At 38.3% G+C, this 20,508-nt stretch overlaps 1 protein-coding gene across 1 annotated transcript; it reads right to left on the bottom strand.

Moving 5' to 3' along the window:
• Positions 1–5,899: 5,899 nt before the first annotated feature.
• LOC117291747 (pleckstrin homology domain-containing family A member 3-like) lies at positions 5,900–20,461 on the bottom strand. Its single transcript, XM_033773637.1, has 12 exons — positions 20,339–20,461; positions 19,289–19,405; positions 18,194–18,346; positions 17,484–17,605; positions 16,567–16,722; positions 14,346–14,386; positions 13,104–13,427; positions 12,359–12,444; positions 11,397–11,455; positions 10,403–10,533; positions 9,820–9,952; positions 5,900–7,817 (listed from the first exon to the last, which is right to left on the bottom strand). Exons 1-12 carry the CDS (start codon positions 20,385–20,387, stop codon positions 7,623–7,625), a joined length of 1,566 nt encoding a protein of 521 aa, XP_033629528.1. The 5' UTR covers positions 20,388–20,461; the 3' UTR covers positions 5,900–7,622.
• Between the last annotated feature and the right edge of the window lie 47 nt (positions 20,462–20,508).

Below are 20,508 nucleotides of genomic sequence, written 5' to 3'. Positions count from 1 at the left end.
ATTTACCCCTGGGTGGAGAGAAGCTTTTTGGTTAAGTGTCTTGCTGAAAGACACAAGTGTCACTTCGGAGATTCGAATCCACTCTCTACTGAACAGGCTCAATGGATTTGTGATTACACAACTGAAATGACTTTGAACCAAGACTAGGGCCAAGTTACTCTCTCTTGCCTGTTGCGCATCTTGAACCTTTATTAAGAGATATTAAAGTGGAAGGGAGATAAGTGACAACTTCTAACCAGGCCCGATACTTCATGGAGGGAATGAAGGCGGTTGCCTCCATGCCCCCTGGTCATTGCCTAGGTGCTCTAGTATAAATTTACTTTACCAAGGAGAAAATGCCTCGGTGCCTTGCGCCTGCCTTACAGACCACAGACCTGTTGAACTCCCATACATACATTATTTATAGTGTCAATCACTACAATTATCTTCTCAAGGAAACAGAAGCCTAGAATTTGTTCATAAACTATTTGTTCATAAACTATACTTCACAAGTTGCTCATAGTTTTCTCGTAAACACTTTATTAGTGTTTACGACTCTTTGAACAGTTACTTTATACAATCAACCCTCTTCATAAAGAACACTGCTAAGAGGTTCTACTTATAAAGAGTCATTCTGATATCCAGAATCTCATTTCCGCTCTGTGTTTGTTTGTTTTGCTGTCCTCTTAATGAGGTAACCAGGGCCCAATAACATAGAGCTGCTAAGCACAAAAATTTGCTTAGCATAACAATTTTGAAAACAGAATTACCGACCACATTTCCACTTTATTTTCAGGATTAGCAAACAATAGCTGAATTACCAGTATCAAGACATATGCAACAAATGGAAATTTGGTTGGTAATCCTGTTTTTATCAAGGAAGAAATTTCATGCTGAGTAATTTCTTTTTGTGCTTAGCAGCTCTATGAAATTGGGCCCTTGCCAGTCCTAGCAATCTTGTTATAATGACAGTCTGTTCCAACTTGTTTCAAAGATTTGTAGTTCATACATTATTGACGAAATGAATTTTAATTGTGAGTTGTGAATGTATTCCCCCGAGCGCATTTAAGGGAGCAGATCAAAAGTTTGTAAAATGATTGCGAAGTCAACCCCAAAACACGCCTAAAGCGAAAGTACCACAAGGGTCGCAGTGCACTTTTGTCAACTGTGTGTTTTTTTTTCTTGAAACTACTAGACCATTGTAAGCGCACAATATAAGTAAAGCCACCACACTGATTTGCTTTTATCTTGATATACCCAAAAAATATTTGCTTGCACTCACAAGTAAAAGATCACACGTATATGCTTAAATAGCGTCCCTCGCCCCCGCATTCGTTCCTGAAACCACATCCCGCTGGCCCCCACATCTCACACCCTCCCCCCGAAAAACAAAAAACAAATAACAACAAATTTCAAAGCATACTAAAGTTGTTTTTCAGATGAGAATCATACACGCTTAACAAATCCGATCTCACCGCCCCCCTACCACCCTCCCAGAAAAAATGTTCGGAGCAAACAAAATGACTTGTTGTTTTCTTTTTACAAGCATAACAAGAATTTTTTGAAGAGTTCATTCATGCCTACAAACACTATCCAATCATAAGACTTGTGGAGAAGTCATTCAAAGCTTGTCACGAATATAGCGTGGGAGACTGCTGCGCTACTGGTCTCGCGGCCGCGACTTTGGCCCGTTTAAACGAGTCAGTAGTCGGGAGAGCAGTAATACCGCGAAAGCCGTACTAAAGTTTTGTGAGACCATGCATCGCGACAGCAATTGGATGACTTGCTACAAGTCTAATCCACATGTGAAAGTATCATGAAATAAGGAACTGAAAAACATCACCTAGCAGATTGGATTGTGTCAAGGAAATTGATTGTGTGCACTTTTGGGGGATTTTGTATTTAGTGCATTTTTTATATGTATATTTTTAGAGCATGTTGCCATTTGTATTCTTGTCATTTGGGGATATTTCATTTATTTTATGTAACCAGTTGAATTGAGGCCGGAGACTTTTGAGTCACAGTTATTTAGTGAACTTAATTTTAATTCCAGGCAGGTGGCATTGGCTTATTGTTTATTGTTCTTTTTGTATTTTGTATTTGCCGAGTAAATAATTTTAACAATAATAATGATTATGATAGTGAACATTTTTTTATGCAGCAAGCTTCTTTCATTGTGAAAAAAAGTTTAAGGAACATTGTATTTTTACTCTGAAGAAATATTTTTGGGAAAATGCTTCTGAAGAAAGTGTTAAAAATGTACAATTATTCATATTTTATAAACAAAATGATTACCTATCTGTTTTATTTTAAAAGCCATTGGACACTTTCTGAACAGAAAAAAAATTAAAAATTCACAGATTTACAAATTACTTACGGGTTTATAGAAGGAAATGGTGAAAGACTTCCCTTGAAATGTTATTCCATGAAATGCTTTACTTTTAGAGAAAACATTAAAACAATTATCAATTCTCGATATCGAGAATAACGGATTTATGTTAAACACATGTCATGACACTGCGAAACATGCGGAAACAAGGGAGGGTTTTCCCGTTTTTTTCTCGCGACTCTGTTGACCGATTGAGCCTAAATTTTCACAGGTTTGTTATTTTAAGTTGTGATAAACGAAGTGTGGGCCTTTGTGCCAAAACTGTTTACCGATGTTATGCGATTGCTTTAAAGGGTCTGTAAAATACCAATATAATATAATATACAGTGCGTGTATAGCAAGCGTTTGGTAATGACCCTGAAAATAAAAAATTTACTTGATAAGAAGTACAATAGCTTCGGATAGTATCATGCATTTTTTAAAAACTGTTCACTTCGACGTGGAAACCCATTGTCTCGCATTTATAAGTCGACCATAAGCTTAATTCACGACAAGTTTTTATTTTAACACATTTTTCAAGTTATTTTTTTTTCTTTAATTTTTCTAACCGTCACATTTCCATGCAAGTACTAACACTATTTATATATAATTACAGTTTATAATTTATGCACACAATCATCCTAAACATAGTTTATTACAAATTTTCATATTGCAATTTTAACATTAACATTTATACTCTGTAATTTTTCGAAATATTAGGGTTTTTTTTCTATGCTTTTTTACCTCTACTAAAACGCTGACCATTTAAATCATAAATGTGACCTCATCCTAAATAATTAACACCCTTGTGACCAAGAAAAGGTAACGGAAAACAAAGTGTAAAAATTATATTTCATTTATAATACAACATATATTTCAAAATATCACGACAAAATAATCTGCAATTCTACAGTAATTACGTTACAATGAAAACAGAAACTGGAAATAGGGTTTTCAGAATTTTATAAACCAAGGCCTGATATTAAATGGAAGCCAACATGGCCTTGGTGGCCCTTCAAAATGTTCCTTCAAGATATAAATTAATTTTTGTGTTCCTCCCTTGCGCCATGAGCATCACTTGTGGTGGATGCCGGTGCGCTATCATGTTCTTATTATTATTATTTATTAACGGAAATGGTAGTTTAAAAAAAAATGTTTTATTTCATCAAAAAAAGTACACAGCGCCTTAAAATCAAAAAAAGAAAGAAAAAAACATTAAAACAAACGGATCATTATAGCTGTGAAATAAAGATGAGTTTTTAGTGGTAGTAGATTATTCAGAGGTGAGAGTTATTACTAACGAAAAAGTCTGAAACTTGGATACAAATTCAAAGGTTTGTTGAAATGATGCCATTTCTACCGTTTGGTAACCCCTGGGGTTATAGATTCTAAGGAGCTTTTGGAAACAGTATCCATAGCACTAGAGAGGTAGACCAATGACCAGGATTTCTTTATTTGTGGGGAAAATATTGTCTGGGTTTCTTCACCAGCCGTCGATTTCACCAAACTCTTCCTAAACTTAAGATTAATCTTAGGACTTAGTACGAGTCCCCACCCTGCACTGTAGCATGCAGACCTTGAGATTAAGTTAGGACGAGGTTACTCGTCTTAACTCGAGATAGGATTTATCCTAGCATTTCGTGAAATCGGCTGCAGGCCGACATAAAAAGTCTGAATTCAGCCAAAAGTCTGAACAATCTCATCCCTGGTTATTTAACATATTCAGTCCCAAATTCGCTTGACGAATTCCCTGTTTCTGTAAGTGCAGATTCTTTGCTTACAGTAAGTAGAGCCATGAAATTCGGCCCAGTGTTTTTTTTTCTTGGGGGGGGGGTATGTTTTCAGATGCTTCTATATAAACAAAATGTACTTGTTAAGCCTATGGAATGTGTATCAATTAATAGTATCATGGAAACTTCAAGTGATATCATGCGGTACATACCCAGATGGTATTGAACCTAAACGGGTATACATTAAAATACCCACCCAGTGTAACACCCATTTCAGGTGTTAAACCTCCTATGTCTCTAAAAAATATATAAAAAAATACAGCAAAAAAAAAAAAGATAACCAAATTCACAGAGGCACAAGACACCTTAAAAAAGAAAGAACAAACCTAAATTTTAATATTTGAACATTTTCAAACATAAAATTTGAGTTTTTCCAAATTTAAGAAGATCTTATGTCACAAGTGGTCACAAAGCTAGAAAAAAATGACCTCATCAGCAAAAATATTCACTAGAAAATAATAGAACAGTAGCACAGCTCAAAACCCATTACTGTTTCTATTCAGCCAAATGCAGTGAAACTTCCGTGACCAATGTTTGTAAATGGCCGGGAGGGTTCACAGAAGCAGCCTACATCTGAGACCTATGGGAGGGTTCACAGAAGCAGCCTACATCTGAGACCTACGAAACGGATCATTGGTTTCGAATGGAATTGCTAGCATTTCAAAACACACAGATTAGGGGCTTGGTGAAATCTCTATTATGTGTATTTGTGTGGGAAAGGGGGCTTGGTGTGGTTGGGTTGATGGACCTAGTTTCTGCAACTGATCGTTAGTTTTGTATTGAAAGTTTTTCAAGGAATAATTTTTTATTTTTTAATCCTTGTTTGGAGAAACGATCCACTGATTGCATTTCAGATACCGTGTGACAATCAAATTATACTTCTCTCCATTTGTGCAGCCAAATGTGACCTCAAAGCCTGAGAAAAATTCACGTTATTTTGGGGTTTTCAGTCAAAGTGACCAAAATAATTCCCTTAGCTGTTATCAAAGTTTATAATACATCACGCTGAGTTTTTTCTTAAAGGCACTGGACACCTTTGGTAATTGTCAAAGACCATTCTTCTCACTTGGTGTATCTCAACATAATGCACAGAATAACAAACCTGTGAAAGTTTGAAATCAATTGGTCATCAAAGTTGTGAGAGAATAATGGAAGAAAAAACACCCTTGTCGCACAAGTTGTGTGCTATCAGATGCTTGAATTCAGGTCTTGTTTAAAGTCAAAAATTTTAGTGAGAAATTTCTTCTTTCTCATAAACTACGTTACTTCAGAGGGAGCCGTTTTCTCACAATGTTTTATACTATCAACAGCCCCCTCCATTACTCCTTACCAAGTCAGTTTTTATGCTAACAATTATTTTGAGTAATAACCAATAATGTCCGGCGCCTTTAATGCCTACAGTTAATACTTCAATAAGTTGTGCAGCGAAATGTGACCTCAAAACCTGAGAAAAGTGCATTATACTTTGGGTTTTCCCGGCAATGTCAGTGACCGAAAAAAGTCCCCTCAGCAGTTGCAAAAAAAAAAAACAGTTTGTAAAACAACATGTTGAGATTTTGTCTTAATGTCTACAGAAACAATATTTCATACAGGAAAAAACACACAAAGTAAAAACATGTCTATGAAAATGTTTGCAAATGTAAGTAGTAATATTAAGTAGTTGTGATTGACCGAAAAGGTGTCGTGCAAGAGAACCACATACATGTAAGGCAAAGTAAAATAAATACCATGTTGCTCGTTCGGACTTGTTTTTTTTTTCGAATTTGTGAAATTTCTTTTTAAAAAGATTGATAGACCTTGCTATTGCAACATCACAGCCCCAGGTTTTTGACATCGGAGGTTGGAAAACTATGGAGAGCCATAAACGCAATCGAAAACAGATGGTACCGGTAATAGTTTGTAGCAAAAGTTTAATACACAATGTTGACTTTTTATAAATACTTTTTATGGAGTGGATTTTCTGGACTCACTTCGATAACTCAATTTCGTCAAACAAAGAAAAAACTTTAATCACAAATTACAAAAAAAAATCGGCATGGCGTCCAAAATTTGAGCAGGTGGGGACGAGCAACATGTTATTTATTTTGGTTGGCCTAATAGACCGCTCCTTCACGCATTGACCAATCGCATCAGAGCATCTGGCTTGCTGCATAGTACACTAGGCCCCTATCTCTTTATCCGTAAGGATACAGACAGTTCCCAGTTTTCACAAACAGTGATTTCATTGGACACAATGATGTCAACGATAAACGTGCAGTGACATAGCTTTACATATCTGTGTTTGATTGGTCCAGGGGTGATGCGAGTGTGCAGCTGACAAACGTCACCTCGGACCAATCAAAACACAGCTTAATTTTGGTCGTCTGCATGTGCAGCGTCGTGAAACGAATGTAGGTTATTAATTTTTGGTTTTTACCCATACACCGATGTGTGTTTAGCACAGACGTATACTCCGTACTTAATGTAGGTTAAATATGCATATGGGCGGGGATTGACCTAGGCTGGGGCAACTCTCTTGCGTTATTAACGAGTCTCGATATGTGACATCAGATATTCAGGCTAGCTGCACCGTATCTGTCTGGCCACCCAGAGGGCGCTTTCATAAATATTTGCCAGGGTAGGTTGGACCTAGACTAGCCCCCCTGTCTTCATCCGCAAGGTATTGACTTTATACGTATACACATGTACATCAGATTTAGCTGTGAATCTCCAGGACCATAAAGGCCATGTGAAATGAATGGGAGGTCAAAGGTGATTATGGATGGAGGCTCAAGGCAGATCTCTGGCGTAGTTCAAGAGCCTCAAAGTGTAACATCAGATGTTCAGGCTAGGATGGACCAAAACGAATTGCCCTATCCATCCAGTTTAATTTGAACATGTGACCAGCAGTTAAATTTTACCTGTAGGGGCCTAATTCAGAGAAAATTCCCAAGAACTCTACTCATAGAGTAAGTCGTAACATACTATTCGTTTTCAAAGATCCCACAAATCAAAAAAAAAAAATTCATATCCCTCCACAGTACCATAAAATATATTATAATTTATATATTTAATATCTTTAAACACCCTATTCATTAAACATTAAAACAAGCAGGCGACTCAAAAGAGTAACTGACCTTTGAACGATGTGACCTTTCTGTGACCTTGAGAATAGGCCTAGGCAACCAGTGAAATTTGCCACTCTCGTAGCAAGCTTGGACACCAGTCACAACATGTTTCTATTTTGCATGATGGATTGCACCATGTTTGCAGCAGGGGCAATCTAATCAAATTCACTCTCAAAGGATTGAAGGATTGTGTCACTGATGTCCGATTGTGTTTTGTAAGTAAATTACATTGTTGTGACTAGTCATGAGAGACACAATTGTTTCACCAAACAGGTAGTCGCGACAATTTTGTGTAGTAGTTGCAACTATTTTTGTAGAAGTCTAGTCACACTAAGGCTTACTTTAGGCAATGTGACCTTTGACCTAAGTTGATGCAACTCATACCTGTGCTTGGCTCTCCAGATTCTCAGTGTAGTAATATTGTCTTAGATCGTCGACCACCATGCCCATGGGTTTGACACTCGCCCTGAGGTCGGCCAGGACCTGTTCTTCTCCCCCGGCTTCCATGTCCTCGGGATTGATCAAGAGACATTTGATGAAATCCTCGTAGAATGGTGCTGCTCGGATGGCCAGCTGGTGATAATAATAAAATCGTGTGAGATAATGCAATTGCAAATAGTACGTGATGATTTTTTTCTTATTTTTATTTAATTTTATTTTAGGCCTAATCAATATTTTAGGCCTATACAATATCCAAGAATATTTAACATTATAAAACAGTAAAATGTAACAATACATTATAGGAAGTAAACAAAAAATTAACATACATACAAGGCAAGACGGTAAAACCCAAACACAGACAGAAAACATGCAAGACCCATAATGGACTAGGGTGGCAAGATGAGTGATAAGGGGGGGGGAGGGCTGGAGCACTTGGTTGACTTGGACTTTGAAGGCAGAGATTGGTTGAATTTGTCAATGGAAGGGTTGGTTTGGATGGTGGAACAGGAGACTTTCTGGGAAAATATGTGGCAGCAGACTTAACGGGTAAATCCATTGTTCTCAGAATTAGGCGCATGTTCAGAACTACGTAAACAATGGAAATTTACGCAGTAAGTCTGCTGCCACCTAGCGTTGGAAAGTTTGCCATTAAACAGGGAGCAGGCATGATATTGGATCCTTGGAAACAAGTAGGAATGTTTTATTGAGTACAAGAACCAACCTGCATGTACACATGGTGTAAGCTTTAGAAGCACAGGACACTATTGGGTAATTGTCAAAGACCAGTGATCTCACTTGGTGTATCACATCATATGCATAAAATAACAAACCTGTGAAAATTTGGGCTCATTTGGTCATCGAAGTTGCGAGAAAATGATGAAAAAAAAAATACCCTTGTTCGGACAAATTGGTGTGGAATAAAAGACTTCTAGCTAGAAGTCTTTTAATATTTTAGTGATAAATTACTTCTTGCTCAAAAACTAACGTTAGTTCAGAGGGAGTTGTTTTTTAAAGGAGGAAAATAATAATTTGAAAAACAAACTGAAGTAGGAAAAAAATATCATGCCTGTTGATTATCAGGATTAAAAATAATAATATTCGTGATAATAATAACTAAACTTATAATGTGCACATATCCACCCTTAGAGTGCTAAAGGCACCTACAAGAATACAGTACAAAATATCAACGACAACAACAATTAAAATACAACAAAAATGCAATACAATGAGAGAGAAATTGCTAGATATTGAGTTTTTAAATCTTTTTAAAATTTATTTTATTTATTTAATGCAAGTTCGCCCAAAACAAGGTTAAAAGCCACTCTAAGTTAAGGGCTACAAGGAAAAAAACATAGAAATGCAGGAACTCAGTGGAGCTGATGGTAAGAATTGATATTCCTCTTAAAAGATGGCAAATCATAGGATGAAGGGAAACATGCACCAGGCAAGGAGTTCCAAAGGGATGCAGTACGAGGGGAAAATGCTAATTAAATCAATCAATCAATCAATAAAAGTAAGAAGTTAAAACTGCACAATGAAATAAATAAAACTATACTGACGAAATACAACTTTCTAAAAAAGAACAGTAATATGTGAAATACAACCAATGACAAAAGAATTTTTTCTACATGATACGACGAGCAATGTTTGAAAGTTCGAGACCCATTCATATACAAAGCAGAAATAATAAAAGACATTTATTGGCTGCATTTTGATAAAGGTCGATGACAACAACTAACAATGAGTTGTGCTTGACATGCAAACACATACATAACTGAGCACTCTAGCATTGCAAAGGTTGTTAGTTCGAATCCCACCTGAGTAAAATGCCTGTTTTCACAGAACTCGGGGAAAGTACAGGGTATACAGTGCTAACACACATTGGTGTTAGAGTAAAACCAAAACTGACATTACAGTTATTTGCCATCAGCAATTGGTACAAGGGATATATACTTTTTTCTATACTCAAAAATAGAGTGGGTTCTCTTTAGGCCTGGGCGACTAGAGAAATTTACTACTCGACTAGCCCCAACTCAAATACTCGCGACTACGACACTAGTCGTCCAGGCTTAGTGCTCATAAATCTGTCACTATGAGAACCAGTGAGATGAATGTACGAGGGGGGTCTACTTACCGAAAACACGCCCTGGACGACCCAGCCATGGTACTTATGCAACGATCGTTTGTAAGCAGACGTCGCCGCCGTTGTCAGATTCTTCTCCCCTTTCTCAATCTCCACAAGAAATTCTCGGACAAACTCCAGGGCCCTGAAAACAAGTTTGAAAAATCAATTTGAGAAAATTTGTTTTGCAACATTCAAGCCTGATACTTCACGGGCGATTACCTCCATGCCCCCTAGTCCTTGCCTTGGTGCACTTGAAACGTTTTAGTAAAATATGTACAATTTCCTCACAGTGAGAAAATGCCTTGGTGCCCTTGCCCTTTCAAAAACGAAGGATACAGGCCAGAACTTTGAAAACCTTCTCTTGGATTATATCAAAGGGAACCAAGGCAATTACCAAGGGCAACAAATACCTTTGTTGCCTCCATGAAGTATCAGGCATGCAAGAGGCCTTCAAGGCAATGACCATGGGCATGGAGGCAATTGCCTCTGTTGCCCCAAAAAAGTTTCGCCAAAATCCCCTGGCCTCCTAGTCTATTTCACTTTGTGAAGCAAAGTTTAACGCACACAAACTGAACTTTTTTAAAGCAATTACCTTCGGAGCCACATGAGAGCGTCTGTTGCCGAGTTCCTGAGATGATGAGCGTTACTCCGTACTTCTTGTTGGACGATGGTTTGGAGAGATGAGAAAGCCGATGGATCCGTGGAATACTTCTGTCTTAATTTCTTCACGAAAAAAAGTGAAAAAGGGTGTAATTTGTCAATAATTTAGTGCTCTTGAATCTGGAATTCCCCCAGAGGAGTTATTGGAAAAGGTGACGAAAAGAAAAAACAGAGGGCTGTATACTCCCCAGGGAGCTAATAATTTAATAATTTGGGGGGCTAATCATCCTAACTCGCGAAGGACGCGGCTACAACGTGTTCAAGAAGCAGGCATGCAAGTGCACCTCTGACTGCCAGCCACATCAACCCATTATGACCACGGAGCACAGCCAAGATTGAAAGATTTTGATTTTTCCCGAGGGACGAAAACCCTCTGAAATGGTCTGGAAAACCCTCTTGGCACAGCAGAGAACCAACGCACAACTGAGATGGTTTAAGGAATGAATTAAGGCCCAGGGACCACTGGTAATGATGTTGGAAGCGCTTTGTGATGCACTTCGGGTGTGAAGAGCGCAACATATAAAAACTGGTTATTATTATTATTATCATTAAGAGAAATTTTTTTGTTTACAATCCATTCAACCATAAAATCCACTATTTTGTAACAATTGTAAGCTATATTTCAATAGACCTTTTAAATAAACTACATTTACTTCAATATATTTTTACAATATTATTATTATTAAAAGTTCAAACATCGCAGCCCAAGGGCTGAGTTTTAAAAGATAAACAAGAATAACAAATTAAAAAATTAAATTGTACATAAAGAGAATGATGAAATATACAATGAGTGAAGGATAGATTACAAGTGAGCAGATTACAAGTAAGTAGATTACAAATAAGCAGCTCTAAACAAATGAGTTTTAACAGAGATTTCAAACAGTGTAAAAGAACTAGCCTGGCAAATGAAGGCAGTAGGTGCTTACCTTAATGTTACCATTCATGTCCATCTTGACTGGTGTGAATGCGGAGGAGCCCATCATATCTAAAGAGAAATGTCACCAAGGGGGAAGTGTGATTGTGAATCTGTTGAAATTAGTGGCTTCTTTAGTGGTTTGTTTGTCTAGATGATCTTCCCATCAAGAGAACTCGGCAAACTCCAACAAGGGGATATAAACACCCAGCTGGCAACAACCAATCTCTCTCATACAAACCTTAGGTTTAACGTCTATGATTATGAATTGCACAAATCAAGAAATTGTGATTCATTAACTAGACGGCAATATTGATTCTAGTCATTGTGAAATCAGCGATTAACTGGGGATTCACGCTCTGAAAGCTTTCCGCCCCAGAAACGGGCTGTAATATTTAGGACTCTGTATCTGTGTGCTGCACAGAGGAAGAGTCCTGTGGAGGCCTAGAGTGAACCTATTCTTTTACAGGTAGTGGACACTATTGGTAATTACTCAAAATAATTATTAGCATAAAACCTTACTTGGTAGCGAGTAATCGAGAGCTGTTAATAGTATAAAACATTGTGAGAAACGGCTCCCTCTGAAGTAATGTAGTTTTCCATTTGATTTCGAGACCTCAAATTTAGAATTTTGAGGTCTCGAAATGAATGATCTCAAAGCACTTGACTTCGTGTGACAAGAGTTTTTTTTCTTTCATTATTATCTGGTAACTTCGACGACCAATTGAGCTCAAGTTTTCTCAGGTTTGTTATTTTATGCAAATGTTGAAATACACCGAGTGAGAAGACAGGTCTATGACAATTACCGATAGTGTCCAATGTCTTAAACGACTAAGTACACATGTGTAATGCGGCTGTACAGCTTTATGTCCCATCCAAAGAATGAAGCAGTTATGTTAAACAGTCTTACTTCTTTTGCATCTCGTGAATTTGGTTCACATATACGGGGAATTCTTGAAAAGCTTGGCAACTTACCGAATATATCTACGACTTGAGCACAGGCATCCAGAAATACGTCTGTTTTAAAACTGCCGTCAGAAGAATCACAAACTGAATCAAACCTAGAATAGAGAAGTCATAATTTACGGTTAAATTATAAACTGTCTTGAAAACATGTCATGTGGTTATGTGGTCCAGAGTTGACCTCAAGTACAAATTAGCCTTTTGTGCTGATGCGTGCGAATTGTGAATCGATATGCGCAAATTACAGGCTGATATTCATGAATTGTTGGTAGATATGCACCAACTGTGGGCTGATATGTGTGAATTGGGACCGATACACATACAGAATACTAATCAAAACAAATTCAGATCAGATCAAAGCTACAAACAACACAACAATAAAACCATTGAGAGTGCCCAAGATTGGCAAAGTAGGGCTTTTTAAAAAATCAACGCAAAATTAAAAAACATTCCGAGGGCCTCGTTTAAATACAGAGTGATCAATCCAAACTTCCAAACAAGCCAAATGTCCCAGCTAACCCATAAAATACGCTTGTCGTAAGCGCATATTCCCTGCTTCCGTAAAACCGATTCTTTGCTTACAGTTAAGGCACGAAAATGGGTATAAAAGATGACTATAATAAACAGCAACTTTTTGGTAAGAATCATATGCAGGTAGGCTCTGACCAGAACCCTGATGGTCTGTACAAAACATAAGACCCACAGAAAGAAGGGTCTACCAAATAAAATAAACTGAAGTATTTGAGTTTGATCTTACGTCGGACTGCATCTTGAGAAGAACGTCGGAACTGTCGGTTTCTCTTGCATCGATGGATGTTGCATGGCGAGGTTCAGAATCGTCTCCGTCCCTTCGTCATCTCCGATACTGTGGTTTAACTGGCCATTTTCTCCTCCATTCGTCACATGATTGTCCTCAGGCTCGCTATTCATCGTTGGGGGCGTGTTGGAAGTAGGCGTGTTTGGAGCGGATAGGGGTCGGTTGGGCGGGGCACGTGTTCTGTGGGGCCTCGGTCGGGATGCTATGTCTTCAAGGTTCTTGTATTTCGTTTGAACTCCACTTTTATTTTGAGGAGGGGTGTATCTAGAAGTCAGACGGAAACACAAAAAGGTTTAAACAGAATTTCAAAGTTACTTCCTTTTTTCTTTCACAAATATGTTCCTAAGGTTTAAGCCAAACTATCTACTGACCAGAAGCTGTCTCAAATCTACCAAGTTAAGCCCGGTTCATACCTCCTTGTGAATGCTTTGTGCGAAGCGAATTTCGTTGCATCACAATTGGAAAGTGAGTGCCTACTGATTATTGCGTCACCAAACTTCGCTTGGCATTAGCATTGGCAAGAAGTATGAACCATGCTTTAATTTGGGTGCGTTCAATTAGCTTCCCCAGTCGACCCCAATCTGCCCCCAGTGCGTTAAAACAGCTTTGAGGTCATTCCAGGGGCTCACCCGGGTCAACCCCAAGTGCCCTGCTTGTGGAATGGGTTACTTGGGGCTGGCCCCAGGTACATGATGTCACCACGAGAGGGTGAGTGTGATCGTTCGATTAGCTCTTGTCAGGGGCTCACCCGAATGAGCACCGCAGGGTAGACCCTGGGAAGCTAAGCGAACGTACCTATTTTTTCGTATGCAAACTGTGTCGACATTAATATAAGAATACCTGGCCTTGTTGACTGGTTGAGGTACAGAACCAAATCCATCAAATTCAAGTAAAATCATTGTTTTGTGTTATTTTTGCTGTATGCACTATACCTTTCACCGTACCTTCATTTCAATAATCAATATTGTTATTGTTATAAACTAAAACCTATTAATTTATATTATAAAGAGTCCAGGCTCTGTAAAAGCCCAGGCTTTTTCCTGGTGCCCTCCTCTTATCACTCGTTGTTCTTATTTCTTGTATGTTTCATGATTATTTATTGTGATATTTGGAAAATAAAAAACAAACAAAAATAAAACCATGCAAGTGGATTATTTTGGATTGAATAACATTTTTTCTCACCTGTCTTCTACTGAATGAGATCGGGAAGCGGATTTTTTAGGCTACAGGGAAAATGAAAACAAATAAATTCAACACTTTTCAACAGCTCATTCAAAAATATTAGATAGATTATTTTTCCCACTCTACTTCAATCAAAATAAACAAAATCAATCCAAAAAAATTTCAACAATTCAATTCAATTCAATTCAATTCAATTCAATTCAATTCAATTCAATTCAAATTCAAATTTCATTGCAATACATAATTCAACAGATTGTTCACTTTACCTATAACACTTAAAATCAACAAATCAATCGAAAAACAATACCATTTAACTCAGTTAAAGGTCCTACCATGTAGGAAAAAAAACATCTTTGCAAACATGCAATACACAAAATAGTTACACACAATTAAACAAAACATGAGTAGGATTTGAAACTTTGCATGGTGGAAGTAAGATATAGAAAAGTTTGCGGTAACACCATGTAATAACAATCTCTAAATGAGTTGGGGTGGTTCTGAAAAGAACCGTTGGATTAACTCGACGTTTCGATCAGTATGCTCTGATCGTCTTCTGGAGAATGCTGGACTCTGATGCTAAACAAAACATGACAACATATAAATTCAAATAAATAAGCAAGATATTGATAGGAACAAATGGCAAAGGTCGTGGATTTGAATCCCACCGGAGTAATATCTGTGGATTTGTTCACAGGACTCAGGAAAGTACTTAGTGAACAGTGCTTAACACACATCAGTTTACCTGTATGAGTAAAAAAAAACATGAATAATATTCTTCATCCCAAATGTAAACTTAACATTTATAAAATCGTTGATGTATTCAACAGGGTTCAACTGGCCTCTAGCTACCAGACAAGCCAGGTGGTCTAGTCGAGAGACGTCGCTCTAGAATGGCAAAGTCATGGGTTCAAATCCCATTCAAGTAATCTACCTTTAGATGTGTTGCATGGTACTCAGAGAAGTTCCGAGTATACAATGGTGTACTCATTGGTGTATTATGGGTAAAATCAATACCACACAAATAATGGGAGGAACAAATCAGAAAAGATAACAATAGATAACAACTAATCTGGTTTAAAGGCAGTAGACACTATTGGTAATTACTCAAAATAATTCTTAGCATAAAACCTTTCTTGGTGACAAGTAATGGGGAGAGGTTGATGGTGTAAAACATTGTGAGAAACGGCTCCCTCTGAAGTGCCATAGTTTTGAAGAAAGAAGTAATTTTCCATGAATTTGATTTCGAGACCTCAAGTTTAGAACTTGAGGTCTCGAAATCAACCATCTAAACGCACACAACTTCGTGTGACAAGGGTTTTTTCTTCTTTCATTATTATCTCGCAACTTTGATGACCGATTGAGCTCAAATGTTCACAGGTTTGTTATTTTAAGCATATGTTGAGATACACCAACTGTGAAGGCTAGTCTTTGACAATTACCAATAGTGTCCACTGCCTTTAATACCCAATACACCCATGTGTACAGCACTGTTACTCTAAACATCCCTGATTACTATGCAAAACTAGTCTGATAAAGTAGTTGCTGCTATCAAAGCTTATGCAGTTTTTATGCAACTAGTTAAAGACAATGGACACTATTGCTAATTGTCAAAGACCAGTCTTGTCACTTGGTGTATCTCAACCTACACATAGAATAACAAACCTGTGAAAATTTGAGCTCAATTGGTCGCCGAAGTTGCGAGATAACTATGAAAGAAAAACCCTTGTCACATGTAGTTGTGTGCTTTCAGATGCTTGATTTTGAGACCTCAACTTAAAAAATCTGACGTCTCAAAATCAAATTCGTGGAAAATTATTTCTTTCTCAAAAACAACCTCACCGGGGGGAGCTGTTTCTCACAATGTTTTATACTATCAACCTCTCCCAATTATTCGTTACCAAGTAAGATTTTATGCTAATAATTATTTTGAGTAATTACCAATAGTGTCCAATGCCTTTAAGCCCGGTTCATACTCCTTGTGAATGTGAATGCGAAGGGGAATTTTATCACATCACATGGCTGTTTTTGCAGCGAATGTTTCGCAGGAGTTCAGCACATGTCAACTGACGCGAATTATTTGTTTCGAATTTGTGACGACAAAATTTGTATCGCATTCGCATACGCAGGAAGTATGAACCAGGCTTAATCTGATGAATAAGTTGGTCTTTAGGTGCTACTACTACAATCCTTGTTTAAATAACTTCTCTGAAATGATATTTACCTGTTGCTGTAGTGAAGGCGGAACTACCGTTTCCGTTAATGTACTGTTGCCAAATGGTACCTTATAGGAGCTATTGACTAATTTCATACAGTCTTGTAACGTGTAAATGAAGGTGTCGCATGTCTCGGAGAGTAACGATGTTGACTCGTTGAGTTTCTAGAAGATGACAAATTATTATTAATATTATTAATAAAGGTTTATTAAACACACTGCAATACAGCGGCTAAAAGGCAAAATGTTCAGTTTACAAAAACAGTCATTAAAATGTATTATAAACACAAGCAAAATATTACAAATACACACGGAAATGAAAAATAGTTATTTAGAAATAATATAAGAATGCTCTTTTGTAACAGAACAATACTCAAAAATATTATCTAAATAAAAATCCACCTATTATGAACAAAATCAAAACTCTGAGACAGGTTTATTTTGCAAGAACTTAAAACGAGGTGTCAAAATTAGTCAGAAATGGAAGTATAAAGCATCAAAATTTCTCATTAACAATATTTATACACAAAGATAGTACATTAAAGGCTGGCAACTTTGCTCTTAAAGCGGCACACAGATTTTTCCCGGGTAAGAGGCACATTCTATGAATAAAAACTGTATTGCAACTTTGCAAAGGGCACCACAGCAAAACCACAGGTCACCACAGCAATAGACTGATCCACTAAGCTCCGCCCCATTGCGTATTGACCAATCACAATGCAACGAAGGTCCGAAAAATAAGGTCCGACATCAGTGCGCGTATCTTGGTGCACGCGGCAGAGTTGTGCAGAAAGGCTTTGGAGAGCCCCATGTGTTCTTGCTGACACGAGCATCGTGGGCGGAGCCTACTGGATCGGTCTATTGCTGTGGGTAGCGTGGGTGACTTTTAGGCCTGTATATTTTTGTCTCTCCCTAACCTTCCGTACCTCAATATCTGGAGTATCATCTGCCTTGGCAGACAACTTGACTGCAGCGACACTCTGCATCAACGTATCACAGTACAGGCGCAGTTCAGACATCTTGGCTTTCAATGTCTCTTCTGTCTTATCTGTAAAAAAAACATATTGTTAAGTTCATTTGTGGGTTGTTTTTATGACAAACATCTTGACTTGAGTAGCTTTTCTTATATTCATTTATGCAGGCTTGCTCCCCTACTTCACCAGAATGTGGTTCAACGAAACATTCTGGAGGTCCAATGGATTGCAGGCGTGTGCCCAAGGAAAGGTTCGTTTTCCCGAATGACAAGTATAACTAAAAGTTGCCTGCAGAAGTTCAAAACTTGTGCGTTATACGTATACATTGACAGACCCGAACTTAAAATCACAGGCCCCAGGCATGAGGTCCAGTGTTAATTTTGACCACTGGCAAACTTTTTCGAGAAGTGTTGTGCAAACTACCTTACAGTTGTTGCTTGGCATTTGTGAGGCAGGTCTTGTAAGTTAACTGGCCTAACACTAAAATCACAGGCGTTGAGCCTGTGGTCTAGTTTACGTACGCACTACTGCACCGCTCATGGACAAGAAGTTCTTGGCATTACATCCGGTCTTATGGATTCTACCAAACAAGAAGTAGAAGTATTCTGAGCCCTGGTATCTTTGTTTCCCCTGACCTTTACAAGAAGTGCAGTTCAAACTACCTTTCAGTTGCTGCTTGGCATCGGTGAGGCAGGCCTTAGCCGAGCCTAACGCAACCAACCACTGCTGCCTCTCTGCGGGGGACGTTCCTCGGACGTAGAAATGCTGCTCATTAGGAATGATTAGATCAAGACGGCACATGTCGGACGGATGAACTGAGGAAGCAATAAAAGAAAACTCTACTTAAAGGAGAAGGCATAGGTGTGTCACACCGAAGCGTAAGAGCATCGAACTCAAGCTCTGGAGTTTCTGTTCAGCACAGTGTGGGTTAGAGTCCCGGTCGTGACTTTAGTGTCCCTGAGCAACACACTCAACAATAATTGCTTCTCTCCACCCAGGGGTAAATGGGTACCTGTGAAGAGAGAGATGGTTCTTGTGATTGAGTTAGCTTAGTAGCACATTTGTTGCACAGGCTGTATACTCCCCTGGGAGCTTAGATGGTTTAAGGAATGACTTCTTTAAAAGCAAACTTCTTAATAAACATTATCTGCTCGAAAGCAGCGCTGTGAAATTGGGCCCAGATCTAAATAAAAATTGCTCATGAATGAAACAGACCAGCCAGAATTTGAAGGGTTTCTTGCAAAAGAACAAGAGAGTAAAAGTTAAACGAAAGTAAAAACATTGAAAGAGGTAGACTGAGGGTCCACTGACAGCCCCCAGCCCCCAACCAAGCCATTTAACTCAGTATCAGACTGAGGCTTTATCTGAAATGGAGGCTACAGATCAGCTATGATGGTTGCTATGTGTGTTGCCAAGGACATCCTATATGCCGGAATCCGGAATCGGGATGCCGGAATCGGGCCAAAGTCATAGCCACCATTTTGAACATGGCTAGCGTCTTCAACTTCTCAGACGTAATGCCCGGTTCTTACTTTCTGCAAACGCGAATGCGAAACAAATTTTGATGTCACATGGCTGTTCAGTGATACTTTCGCAGGAATTGAGCACAAGTTAACTGACGCGAATAACTTGTTGCGAATTTGTGAGTGACGTCAAAGTTTGTATCGCAGGATGTATGAACCGGGCTTTACTCCTTGGTCAAAGTTTAACACACGAGGGCCTATGGAGAAAGATACACGGAAACGTAATAGATTTACCGATTATTTCACAGCATGCTATTTTGACTGATCCTTTACTTCCGAGATGAACTTCGTCTTGGGATTTGTAGTATGCCAGGATGCCTTTATCGAGAACAAACCATCTTAGCTGCCAGCCTGCAAGACAACAAAATTTACTATAAAATATAGATAGCGGATATATTGCCTATATGGGTTAATTTTGACTAATTAAGCTGGCAAATTGTACAACACCCTCTTTGAGGCACGCACAAGAAGAAAACATTCAATAACAAGTTAAATTTCAGAGACGTTCAACTATTGAAAAGGGGGAGTAATAAGGCGCTGCAGTTACTGCTGGGTCTACATTTTGACATTTGTTTGTTAGTTTGTTTGTAAACAATAATAATAATTCCTTATTTATAATAGGAACTGCGCATTTTAGGATCAAAGAAGCTTTCAGAATGCACTTAAGTAAATCAGTTTATAAACAACAGTCATGACTTTCCCCTCCAAAAATCCAAAAAGGAACTCGGCACCCTCCCACACAAGGGGAAAACACCAAGTTTGCCAGCCAGCCCTCTCCCAAACTCTCTCATGCAAACATAGGTTGAACATGTGTTCTTGGAAAAGTTTCCGTATGGCGCCACCACTTTTTCATTCGATATATAATAATATAGGAACTTATTTACCTGATTGATATATCCCTTTTTGTAAAAATGAGTGAAAAAGTGGTGGCGCCATACGGAAAGTTATCTGTGTTCTTTACCATGTTTACCTCCATACATAAGGACCATGTCCATGATTCAGACAAAAGGAGATGTCAATTTTTGTAGTGTGAAATCAGCAGTTAGATTCAAAACCCACAACCTTGTGATTTAAGTAACCCACTGGACCACGTGGTGGCGTGTTTGACAATGAGTTAAAATTTTAGTTGAGCGGGGATGGGGGGGGGGTGACGACGTGAGTTGAGGAGGTCGAGTGTCAGTCCGTCAGTCAATGTCATTCGATGATTCGTTCAACATTACATTCCCGTTATTATTGATTCCATTTTGAAGCCGGTTTATTGATACATTACACAATAATACTAACCAGCCAAATAATTTGTCCACTTGAAAAGCACTCCTTCCATTTCAGGCATTATTTTTCCTCGTAGCTTTTAACCATAAACAGCAAACATTTAGTCCCAAAATCGAGCACTTTTTACATCCGCAATCGGCCAAGTCAGCAACGTAGTTATTTACAACGTGCACTTAGCGCTA

Source organism: Asterias rubens, chromosome 6 (assembly GCF_902459465.1).
Source record: "Asterias rubens chromosome 6, eAstRub1.3, whole genome shotgun sequence".
Taxonomy (NCBI): domain Eukaryota; kingdom Metazoa; phylum Echinodermata; class Asteroidea; order Forcipulatida; family Asteriidae; genus Asterias; species Asterias rubens.
Note: the sequence above shows the minus strand (reverse complement) of the source record. Positions and strands in the feature narration are given on the sequence as shown.

Coding starts and splice junctions, on each gene's coding strand:
- LOC117291747 (XM_033773637.1), bottom strand. CDS start 20,387: ATGCCTGAAATGGAAGGAGTGCTTTTCAAGTGGACAAATTATTTGGCT. Junction 16,723..17,483: donor ATGATACTCCAGATATTGAG/GTACGGAAGGTT, acceptor GTCATCTTCTAG/AAACTCAACGAGTCAACATC. Junction 11,456..12,358: donor TCAAGTCGTAGATATATTCG/GTAAGTTGCCAA, acceptor ATTTCTCTTTAG/ATATGATGGGCTCCTCCGCA.